At 23.5% G+C, this 13,151-nt stretch overlaps 1 protein-coding gene across 7 annotated transcripts in view; it reads left to right on the top strand.

Moving 5' to 3' along the window:
* how (protein held out wings) overlaps window positions 1–10,531 on the top strand; it is a 105,396-nt gene extending 94,865 nt beyond the window's left edge. For 2 of the 7 annotated variants that reach the window (XM_065498043.1, XM_065498046.1), the window contains exons 7-8: window positions 2,256–2,832; window positions 10,464–10,531. In XM_065498043.1, the coding sequence (XP_065354115.1) occupies window positions 2,256–2,356 (101 nt within the window). In that variant the 3' untranslated portion in view covers window positions 2,357–2,832; window positions 10,464–10,531. The remainder of the gene's footprint in view (window positions 1–2,255; window positions 2,833–10,463) is intronic. The other 5 variants (XM_065498045.1, XM_065498047.1, XM_065498044.1 and 2 more) reach the window with 4 other exon arrangements.
* Window positions 10,532–13,151: the final 2,620 nt, after the last annotated feature.

Below are 13,151 nucleotides of genomic sequence, written 5' to 3'. Positions count from 1 at the left end.
TTTTTAAAAAATTCTTAGTTTAATTGTGTTTTTCTTGTGCATTTTAGTTTTGTTACTTTCGAATAAGTCGTTTGAATTTTCCATTATGTGCCATTTTTTTCCAACTTTTTTTTTTTATTTAAAACAATAGTCAGCCAAGCAGGGGTAAAACAATATAAGAATTTCATTTAATATTTTGTTTAGTTATATTTTTTTATATTAATATTTTCTAAGTTTAGTTTATTATTTAGAGTTATGTTTCGTTTAGTTCTGTTGTTACACAAAAAAAAAACACGTTAAATGTTGAATCTAAAAAGGTGCTAAATTAATTTTTAAGTTGTTTATTTATTTGTTTATTGTTTTAAGAAGTATTTCATTCTAAAATTTGCCAAATACTGATCAAAACTTAATTCAAAATGGAATATCAGGAGGAACTTTATAATCACAAATTAAAGCGTTGCAATAGGTTTCTTTTTCTAAACGAAAGAAATCAGATTTGGCTTTAATTAATTCTACTTCTATGCGATCTCTGAGAATAAGTCTAAAGAAAACCTAAACTATTTCAAATGAAAGTTTCTCTATATTGTACTATGCAAATATAAATCAGTGGTCGGCTTAAAGAGAATCTGGATTATAATGCATTTTCAATCATTAATACTTTAATTTGACCAGCTATTGATTGTGATTATTGTATCTGTTTTGATAATTTTAATGATGATGACTGATAGCCCCCTCCCTGGTGCTGACCACTGATTTAAATAAACAAATATAGATTCAGAGATTCAGAGGATGAAAAACTTTTGACTTCGTGCGACTAACTTTCCATCACTATGATTTTCTTTGGAGATCAAAAAACAGGCCCCACCTTTAAAGTTAATGTAATTTTTTTACTTAAAAATTTAAATTAACAATTTAATAAGGTCCTGAGTGAAAATATTTGTAGAGTTTTAATATTCCAATTGAATTTTATTTTAACAATTTAATAAGGTATTTCCTCAGTTAAAAAATGTCTAGAGTTTTAATATTCTAATTGAATTTTAAAATTTTTTATATGTACTGTCATTTCATTTAAAAAATACTTTCCAAAATGTATGAATCTTGTAAAGATAAATCCCTTAATACATTGTTTAAATAGTTTTTTGTTTATTTTATATTATTATACATAAATTAATGGAATTTGAAAGAAATATAAAAAAAGCTCATACAGTTTCCGTCCATCACAAAATAAGCAATAAAATGATTAATCATCTGTTAAATAAACTAGTCAGCAATTGAAACTTAAACAAACAAAATAATAATCATATTAGAAATCATGCTTTTTTAAATATTATTAGAAATTTTTAAAATAGGTTTATTTTTTATATAAAGTTTTTATAAAACAAGTTAAAGAAAACATAAAATAAGGCACAATTTAATGACGTTCTCTTTAAAGAGAAACAATTTGACCATTTTCTGTCTTTTTTTTCGTAAAAATTTTATATAAGGCATCAAATTAAAGATCATTTTAAGAAGGTATAACTCAATAAATAATGAATAACATGCTAAAATTGTGCAGAATGTTCAACAATATTATTTGATATTTATATGTAAATATCACAAAATATTGTGGTATTTCTAAAATAAACTATATACCATTGGATAGTCCTTTTAATTACCTTTAATTTGATACCAAATTTAACTGCAATAAATATGCATTGCACAAATAAAAAGTCGTTAAAGAAAAAAAGGACAGAAAAAAAACGCCATAAGTAGTATTATAAACAAAAAAGCCTTAAGGTATGCAACACAATTTTTAAACAACCAAGCAATTTGTGTTTGACAAAAAACCAGGCCTATATTGTGGGCGTTAAGTTAGAACTCCAAATTTAACTTGTTTTTTTTTAACTTTAACTACAAATAGTTTACAAATTTATAAAAAAATATACATATATATTTAAATAAAAATCACTTTTGCTTTCTAAACAAATTAAACAATATTTATATGAATAAAACATTTCTATTATACGTTTCATTCCAAAGAAATTTATGAAACTTTTTTAAAATTTGAAAAATTTTTAAACTACAAAATCAAAATTGGCTTAATTAAGGCAACCGACTAGAATTTTGAATTTTGTTTTTACATATTATTTGTTGTATTATAAGTAGTGCGTATGTAGTAGTTGTGAAAAATATCATTATTTTATTACTTTTTATATTTTATTTTACTCTATATTTATATAAATTTAAAGAACCACAAAAATTATGAAATTTATTAATTATATACCCATGTATTTTAGTAGGAGCCATTAAACAACGACGTTTGGCGGCTAACCGTGAACATCCATATCAGAGAGCTGCTGTGGGGGTCCCAACTAAGCCAGGCTTTATAGAGATCTAATTAAATAAAACCGTGATTTCTCTGTGAAAAAACATAAGCAAACAAAAAAAAAAAAACATTAAAGTGAATTTCATTTTTATTTTTTAAATTAATTTTACCCTCTAAACATAATTATTGTTTAATTTTTCTTGGCAAACAAAACAAAAAAAAACTTAATTTTGTTTTTCTAATTGAGCTAAAGTTATTAATCTCTATTCTTTTTCATTTATAAGTTTAAAATCAAATATCAATTGTGTTATATTTTATAGTTTAACAAAAAACGAACAAATCTTTTATTTTCTTTTAAAATTTCATTTAAACTAAATAATTCAATTCAAATAAAAGCCTGTCTTTAGAAGGGGCCCCCTTTGGGGCATATTGCTTGTTGAATCCAAATAGTTAAATATCTCTGATGTGTTGTAATGACTTTGTATGCATTAAAAACAAACAAACTATTTAACAATTTTCTTAAAAATACATTTTACAGCTTAAAACAGGTTAGTTGTGTTTAATTATTACTATTTTTTATATTTATTTTATTATTATATTTTTTCTGTTTAATTTATCATATAACAAAAGAGACAATACCAGGCAATTTTACACAGTTTGTCAGTTATCTTGGAATAATCTATTCAAATATGTTTAAATATTTTAAAAAATTTATATATTTTAAGGTTTTCAATTTTTTTAAAACGTTGAATTTAGGTTTTTAATTGATTTTAAACATTTGATGTTGTTTCCTTCAATACAAATATTTTATTTAAACAATTTGAAACTTTTTCAAACAAATTTTATAAATTCGAAATTGATAACAAAAGTTTTTAGAAAAAAGTTCAAAGCTATTAAAAAATGTGAATAGTTTTCCTTTCAATACTACAATTTATAAATTTAAAACTTTCGATTTGTTTACAAATTTGAAAAATTATTTTAAATATTTTCATTAAAAGTTTTTAAGTATTAATAAATTTTAACTAGTTTCCATTTTAATGTTAGAATTTGAAAATTTTAATTTAAAAAATTTTGAAATTTTCCAAAAAATTATTTAAAAAAGTTAAAATTTTCCTAAAATTTAAATATTTTGAATTTAAATAAACAATTTTTAATTTTGAAGTTTTTATAAAGGCAACATTTTCAATATTTTATTTTAAAAATTTGAAACTTTTTCAAAAAACTTAAAAATTCAAAATCGATTTAAAAATTTTTGTAAACAAAATTAAAAAATATTATGGAATTTAAAATAGTTTAATTTTTTAATATTGAAATTTTAATATTACAACTTAAAAATTTTCAAAATTTTGCAAAAATTTATACATTTGTATAAAAAAATTTGAAAATCTTATTAAGGAAACATTTTCATTACTAAAAATTTTAGAAAAAATTCCAAAACTTTTCAAATATTTCATTCAATACTACGAATGAAACAATTTAAACTTTGATTCGTTTTCAAAACCGAATGATTTTCAAATCTTAGTTACTATTTTGTAGTTAAAAGCATTACACGAATTCAGTTTACAGAACAGAACCAAATGATTCGCCTGACAAATAAGCACGGAAATAATCGAAATATTGAAAAATTATTTATTTTGAAAAGTTATAACTCATTTTCTTTTACACATTTTAGACATTCTGTTTGTTATATTTTTACGGTGTATTGTCCTTTTTGTTATATGACATTTATTTATATATATTTTTATGGCAATTAAGAAAAAAAATTCAACAACACTTATATTTCTTCTTTGAGAAAACAAAAACAAACGATACCAGTTTAAAATTTAAAAGAAAAAATTAAAATTTTAGAATCTTTTTTTTTAATTAAACAAATAATTGTTTCTAAGTTGACTTGAGCCTTTGCAGAACTTTAAAAGAAAGAAACACAGAATTTATATAAAGAAAAATTAAAAAAAAAAAATGTTAAGAAAATCAAATTCTAGTTTTAATTACAATTTAGTTTTAAATTAGTTTTAAAAAGTATTTTTTATAAACACTCTATATAATATAATAAAATTTTGTAAATGTCTCGTTTAGTGGAAATCTCTATATGAATATTTTGTTAAAAAAACATCTCTTTTTTATATATAAAATGTACACTTAGGTTTTAAAAGAAAACAAGAAAAATAAAGGTCAATGATTTAAACAACAGACGAAAAACAAACAACAAACCAACTTTTCTTTTAAATTGAAATAAAAAAGAATTTATTAAAAAAAAACTAACCCCCTTTACAAAAAAATTAAAAAAAAAAAGAAATATTGATTTTACTAATTTGAAAACAAAACAAAAAAGAAAAATCCTAAAACAACGTTGGAATCTACGCTGGCATTTAAAATATTTTCTCTTCGTTCCCTTTTTTTGAAAATATAAAAATCCCTAAAATTTTTAAAGTTATCTACCTTTTGAGCCAAAATCCAAAAAAGGCTTACTTTTAAAGCCAACAATTAAACAAACTTTTAATAATTGATTAACCCTAGAAAAAAATTAAAACCAATTAGCTCATTTTCATAACTAATTAACTTGACAAAATAATCAACAATAATTATAACAACAAACTAGGCTAAATTAATAACGTAAACTTAAAACATTTTTAATTAATCTAATCTTATTTAATTAATTATTAATATTTGGTTGTGGTTTTTCTATATATCTAATTTAAGTCATTAAAAACCTTTTAGTTTATAAGTTGTATATGTAAAAAAATAATAATTTAAAAAAAAATATATATTTATCAAACTTGCATTTGCATTGCTTAAAATGTTTATAATCCACCAGACATTTTCCTACATTTACATAAGGCACTCTTTAAATGTCACTTTATTCATTTACATTTACCCCACAATAAATCACATGTCTTACTTTACATTCACCAATTTTAATACAATAATTTTTAATTTCTCATTTAAAAACACATTTAAATTTAAAAACAAATTTCAATATTATTGAAAAATTAACTATTCGAATAATGACAATTTTCATTATTGTGGACAAATTAAGAATTCAAAGCTTTCTCATAAAACTGATAGTGACAAAATCAAGACAAATATCATAGTTTTAGTAACAATGACCAAGGCCATGACAGTGACAACCTTAAGACAATTGTAGCATTTGAGAGAAATAAGAAAACAAATATCAAAGTTTTAGTAATTGTTGTCCATGTGACAATGACAGCTGTCATAAATGACAAAATCTAATTCTAAAAACATAACTAAAGAAAAAAAAACTGAATGTTTTCCAGTTTTAATAATTTTTGTCACTGACATGGCAAAAACATGACTAAAGGAAAAATTTACTATTTAAAGACAGAAACATAAAACTTAGAATTTGCATCATATGTGGCATGATAAAAAAATTGAACAATATATTTGTTCCAAACTTGTCTAGATCACTGTGACAATGACAACTGAGATACATGTCATATTAGTGTCCGTTTTTGACAGAACAAGAAAAGTGTACATTTGTTCCAAACTTGTTGATATCATTGGGACGATGACACATGATAAAACCAAGACTAAATAGAAAACTAAACACAAAACTTTACATTTCGTTCTGTCATTTTAATGACAATTTGTGACATGATAAGAAAATTTTATAAATTTCACTAAATGTTGACTGTGATAAAATTTTGTCATTGTGGCAATGACAAATTTCTAGTACGATAAAATCAATCTTGTAAAAAAATTAAATTTTCACTTTTAATTCAGAAAAATTTCAAAAATATTGATTTGAAAACCAAAAAAAGAAGTGTTTTTCCATTAAATAAAATTGTTATAATGACAATGACAAATGTTTGTCATTAAAATTAGAGACATGAGAGAAAAAGTGTTTAATGTATTATTTGGAAACTTAAAAAGTCATAGATTTGCAATTAAAAAAAAATAAAATGTGACAATGACAAAAGTTTGTCATCAAATTTATGACATGAATGAAACAATTTATAAAAACAATTGATGAACAGACGACAAATGACAAATTTAATAAACATATTTAGCTATAAAGTTCTTTATTGTTTTTCACACAATACTGACCATTTTCATTATGACTAACTGTGTAAAGTAGTGACTGACATGACACATTTTTGTCATACAAATTTATGACATGATAAAAACAATTTATAAAGGCCTTATTCATAATAAATTTTGTTTTATAAATTAATAAATTGATTTTGAATAGCGAATTTGAATTTCAAAAACGACAAGTAAAAAATTTTGTAAACATATTTAGCAACAAAATTCTTTATTGTTTTTTACTTAATACTGACTATTGTCAATATGACTTACTTTGTAAAGATGCTTCTGAATTTCAAAGCCTACTTAAACCAGCTTGCAAGTACAATTTTCCTTTCCTACAACACTTAAATATTGAAAATTTGCCCCTTGTCATCACCCCCATTTATTTCAATCAAATGCACAAATGCAAATGTTTTTATTTTATACAATTTCAATAATAATATTAATACTTTTTTTCTTTTACAAACATTTAAACATAAATAATCTAATGTTATTAATAATAATAATAATAATTTTTTAACTGTTCTTATTCGAAACTTTTACTTTCTTAATTTTAATTTTTTTTGTATGTTTTTTTTTCTCTCATAGCCAACAGTATTTTATTTAATAATTAATAATAATTACATTTAATATTAAACAACAACAACTATTTTTATATATATATAATAATTTGTTTATAATTTTACTTTTTTTTTATTTGCTAAATGAAATAAAAACTAACCAAAGGCCAAGTTAACTAAAAAAACAATTTATATTAAATAATATTTAATTAAAAAAAACCAATAATATTTAAAAAAAAATCTATTAATTTTTTTATCTATAATTCATGTTTTTGTAAATTACTTTTTTTAAAAAAAAAATATTTGTCATTAAACTGAAAAAAACTTAATTAACTTTCTTTACATTTTGCACAAAAATTCAAAAAAAAAAGTATTTTAATAATTAATCTAATCGAAGAAATATGAATGTTTATTAATTAATAATCATGTGTATGTATGTGTATGTTTTTCTTTATGATAATTAAAACCAAAATTAGTAATATTTAAGAATTTTTTAGTTTTGTATGTGTGTGTGTAAATAACTTTTGTTTTTAACCAACCAAAATCACATGTTCGAAATTCGAATATTAACCTACCTACATACATGTTTGTGTATATATGTGTCTTGTTTTTTCGTACTATGTGTTTTTAACTGATATTTGAAATTTGTATTGTATAGACTGGCGGCATTTAAATTTCGAAATTTTAGCTTTTTTGTATAGAAACCATTTTTTTTTGTTGTTTAGCTCCTAAACCTTTTGAGCTTTAATGAGTATTATTCAACATATTTGTATTAAACAGTTTTCACTTACAAAGTCTTGTAGTCTAATACTTTTCCAGTTTCAAATATCAGTTGAGTTTGGTATTGGGTTTTACACACAAAACTAATGAAAATTAATAGTTCTTAAAGCAAATGATTCATATCAATCATTGCTATTATCAGCTCTTATAAATTTAAACATTTAAAAAAAAGTAATGCCTACATTAAGGCTTTAAATACTTAAACATTTTCAAAACTATAAAGCCTACATTAAGGCTTTAAATACTTTGCATTTGTCTACAAAAAAAATCTTTATGGCAATAACATGTGAAATTTATGTTGCCATGAAATATCCATTTCCCTCGAAGGGAAAATTGCAATCGTGATATTTCCATGAACTTTTCATAACAGTTGATTTTCTTCGTTGCAGCTGTTTATTGTTTACAAAATTCCATCTAAAACGATGAACGAAAAAGTGAATATAATATTTCATGTGAAATATTGATTCGCGATAAGGGTGAATGATACTGCAAGATTTTCTCATGCATGTGTTAGCAGGTCGACAGGACATTGCTAATATTAAACTGAAATACTTAAGATATTTCTGTACTACAAGATTTTAGTACCATTGTCCTGCTGACACTTTGAACTTGTTTATGATAACGCCAGGGAATATCATAGGGCTTTAGAAATGGCTAGAGTCGATTTACAATCTATTGAATAAATACAGTTGTATATGTTAAATAGTAGTATGTTTGCCTGAAAGTATGCTTTATTATTTAACATGTTATTAAGAGTTGATATAGATGCAGCCACATCTGTTTCTGGAATAAATGTTGCTTAATTTATGAAAAATTTGCTAATTTAACCAAATTGTCACAATGTTAAATAGTTCAATTATATTTAATTAATATAATTTAGACAATCAGCATAAAACAGGTTTGCTTATACCTTTTCCGATAATATTTACAAGCAGAGCTTGGAATTTATAATTCAATTTGAGCTTAACTCACTTAATTTTTAATTCAGAATTCAAAGATGTCGGCCATTCTGTCCATAAATCCATTCCCAACATCTAATTCTTTAGCTTTATTGAAAGGCTTTTATTTAAATAGAATTTATTCATCGTTGAATTAATTCATAACAGAATTCATTCTACCTTTCAATGATTTAAGTTTTGTTAATTTAAATCTAATACAAATTGAATTAAAATATTATTTTATTATTTTTTCATTTACAAAATGAATGGAAACAAAAGTCTTTTTGTAATAGATTTGAATTGAAGAAGAATTAAATCATTCATTGCATTTTTAAAGCTATTATAATTTTGAATAATTCAATGAGTAATTAATTCTATAAAAAATTAATTCTTCAAGGAACAACGAATTAATTCGTCCTTTATGGAATTGTTAAGAGAATATATTTAATTTGATTTTGAAAATTGAATTAAGAATTCATTCTTTTGGATTATGACTTTCTGCACATGTATCTCTTGCAAACTACCATAATCTAAGTCTCTAAACCGAATGAGTGAAATGTTTTCGTTTTTATTACAAATTCACATCTTTTATCGAAGTTCTTTAAATCGAATCCTCATGATTTAATTGTTTTACTTTCGTGTAAACATATCTGATTCAATGTACAAAATCGTTCGATTTTGCAGAACATCAATTTGCCAATTCTCTTCTCTCTTCTGTTCAAAACTGTCAGATACCAGTTTGGTAAATATAGACCCCTATCATGAAAGACATGTGAAATTTATGTTCCCATGAAATATCAATTTCCCTCGAAGGGAAAATTGCTATCGTTATATTCCCCTGAACTTTTCATTCACAATAGTTGATTTTGTTCGTAACAGCTGTTTATTGTTTACAAAATTCCATGTAAAAATGTCACAACATGTGGAATTTTTTCATGTGAACAAAGTTTATGAACGAAAAAAGGAAAAGGGAAAATATTTCATGTGTAATATTGATTCGAGATGGAGGTGATAGTGATTTCGATCGAGTGCGCATGATTTACACGATTTACTTTCAAGTAAATTAATGATGCGTGGAATATAACATCATTCAAATGTCCGTTTGGGCTTGGTACGATAGGATGAATAATTCTTATCCGAGTGAATTTGAGCGATGGTCTCTGCTATGTTGACTTTGAGGTTATCGGTCGATTGCGACTAATATAGAAGTATAAAACCCTCATAAGACAACCTCACAAGTCTAGTAGGATTGAATCTCACGATCTTGGGGCAATTACAATTATTCTACAAATTGACATTCGGCAAATCTCACGATGTTGTACAATGAAACAAAAACCTTTCTCGTATTCAGTTTCACTAATGAAAGTTTACATGTAATTCAGAAGCATAAACAGCCAATTTATATGAAAATCACTCAGTTTTCAAATAAATTTTGAGTGTTTTTCATAGAAAATTTTTAAAATTGTTTTCCGTTCATGTTTCTGAATAAGGGGAATTAATTTTTTTAAAGTCTGGCATAAATTGCAATTGTTTTATTAATAAAAATTAAAGCAACATTTATTTTAAATACAAATACAAATTAATTAATTATAATCTCTTTGAAATACATACATACACATAATTATTTAAACGTAATTTTTTTTTCTAATACAAACTTAATTGCATCAAATTATCAAACAAATTCATTTAATAATAACAATTAATATTTACTAACTCTTAACCATTTTTTTTCTTCTTTTGCTCCTCTCTTCAACATGCTCTAACCAAACTCCCACCAAAAATAAAAAAAATAATAAAACTAAAAAAATAACGAATAATTCAAAATAAAATAAACAACTGGGGCGTCTAAAGGTAGATGACTAAAAGTAATAAAGAAAAAAATCCTGTTTAAGCTGCAACTTCTCTAAATTTCTCAAACAAAATCAACTTTAAGTGACTACTACAGGATTTTAACAACACACAAAAAATCTTTTAAAAACATAAAGATAAATACAAAGGAAAGAAGAGTCTCATCCAAAAACCAACATGTAAAATGTGGAAAACACTCAAAAATATGAATCTCAACATAAAAACTTCTGCGCTAAATCTATTCTTTTACATATAAAATCTTTCTGCTGATATTTGCAAAAAACAAAAACGAACAAAACATTTAAGAATCTAATCATGTAAAACTCTACTTTAATTTCATATTTTTTTAAATAACTTTTCTCTTTTTTTTTGATATAATTATTAATTTTTACAAAACAAACAAAAAATTAATCAATACAATTGTTTTTTTACAATAATAATAATCATAATAATATGATGTGAATATTATTATTATTATTATATATTATTTTTTTTCATCTTGTGTGTAATATTTACTTAATACTTTAATATCAATTTAATATTTAATAAGTTTTAAAGAAAACAAATTTAAAACAGAAAAGTTTATATATTTTAAGTAAAATATATATAAACATTTACTTTACTACCCCCTTATTCATAATTAATTTTTAATGTTATTAAGTTATAAATTGTTTTATAAACCTTTGATAAATTTAAAAATTTATTGTGAATAAGGAATTTAAAAGTTAAAAATTGTGTACCTAGTTTTTAGGTTATAAAGAAAACCAACAAAAAAAAAAACAAAAACTGTTTAATTTTATTTTCATGAAGTGATTATTTCAAATTCTTTAGTTAATATAATCATTGGAGCATATCTTAACCTAAAAAAATATAAAAAACAAAAAAAAATCAAATAAAAATTTAAAGAAATTATTAAAAATTAAATTTTGTTTAACAAAACGCCATATTTAGTTGTTAATATTGAGAAAAATAATTAAACTAAACAATTAATTACATAAATCTAAATAATATTTTATACCTTAAAAATAAATAATAAAAATATCTAATATATATATTTTGTATATTAAAAACCAACAATTTTAAATTTTAAATAAAACAAAATCATCATTAAATTTAAGTAAAAAATTTTAAACAAATTTTGCACTCATTTTTCATTAAGCACAAATTTTATTTACAAAACTAAACAAAAAAAAAGAATTTCTTCGGTCATTAAACAAAAAAATAATATTAAAAAAACACATTTTCTTTCATTATTGCATTTATGGAGAGGTACAAAAATTATAACAACCACAACACAAAAGAAATTTTAAAATTAAATTAGACGGAATTGAAAAATTAATTGAATTTAAATGTGTTTTTTTTTAATTTAAAAATTCTTAATTTGTTAAAAAAATAATATATTAGAGGTTTTCACAGTTAAAATAGGTATGAAAAGTGAATAAATAATTTGAAAAAAAAACAAAACTTGGAAACAAAATACACTCCCTCCCACCTTGTTTTATGTAATTAATCAGTTCTGCATTAAAGAATACACTTGTTACTGTTCCTAAGATCGAGTCGTTTTGAAAATAAAATAAATTATACTTTGTAGTAAAAATTGCACGATTATTCTCATCACATTGAAAGTGGTTCTAAGAACGAATACTTTTCCCGGATTAGGGTTACAGATTAGGCGTACGTATAAACCCCACTGTTCTATAAATCGAGTGATTTCAAAAACCAACGAATAAAAAAACAAAACGAATATTTGACAAATTGATGTTCGGAAAATCGCACGATTTTGTACATCGAAACTGGTTTGTGGACTTGAAAATAAAACGAGTAGTAAATCATGTGGATTAATTTTACAGAACACTGAAATATGTAAATTCGTTTTAAAATCGAAAACGTTACTGGGATTCGATTTACAGAATAAGTGCATTCGGTTTAAAAACGGAAACGTTACTCTAATTCTGGGGGGTTACTGCGTAACTCAGTCCGAAAACAAAAATGTTCGATAATGTGTGCTAAATACTTTATAATTCGAAAAGATTTCCTTTCGAATCGAAATATGTGTATTAGTTTTAACAACGAAAACGTTGCTCGGTTTAGGTTTACATAACAAATTTGATTATCAACTCTATACGAGAAAATGTTAAAGGCGTTTTTTTGATATGATTAAATCTCTTAATAATCTTTAAAATAAATTAGAAATAATCGGCTCTGTTCTGTAAATCGAATCCAGTAAATCGTTTCCACATACATACATGTTGGGGTTCTGAAAATCGAAACCTATTACGAGTAACGTTTTCGTTGTGAAAAAATTAATTTACATATTTTGGTGTTCTGTTAATTGAATTCCCATAATTTAGTCTTTTTACTTTCGAGTAAACACCTGTTTCAAAGTATTAAATCGTACGATTTGCAGGAAATCAATTTGTAAATTTTTCGTTTTTGAAAGCTCTCTATCGATCTATGCCCCCTTTTAAACCGAATCCAAGTAACTATTTCGTGTTTAAAAAAAATCAACATGATTTACTCGTTTTACTTTTGAGTAAAGAAACCAGTTTCAATGTACAAAATCGTGAAAATCTCTCTTTTTGAAATCATTCGATTGCGTTCTCTTAATCGCATGCTTTATTACAAAGTAACAAATTTTCCTACTCGTTTGTAGAAGGAGTAAATCACGATAAGGCTCCAGCACCGAAACCG

Source organism: Calliphora vicina, chromosome 1 (assembly GCF_958450345.1).
Source record: "Calliphora vicina chromosome 1, idCalVici1.1, whole genome shotgun sequence".
NCBI lineage: Eukaryota > Metazoa > Arthropoda > Insecta > Diptera > Calliphoridae > Calliphora > Calliphora vicina.
Note: the sequence above shows the minus strand (reverse complement) of the source record. Positions and strands in the feature narration are given on the sequence as shown.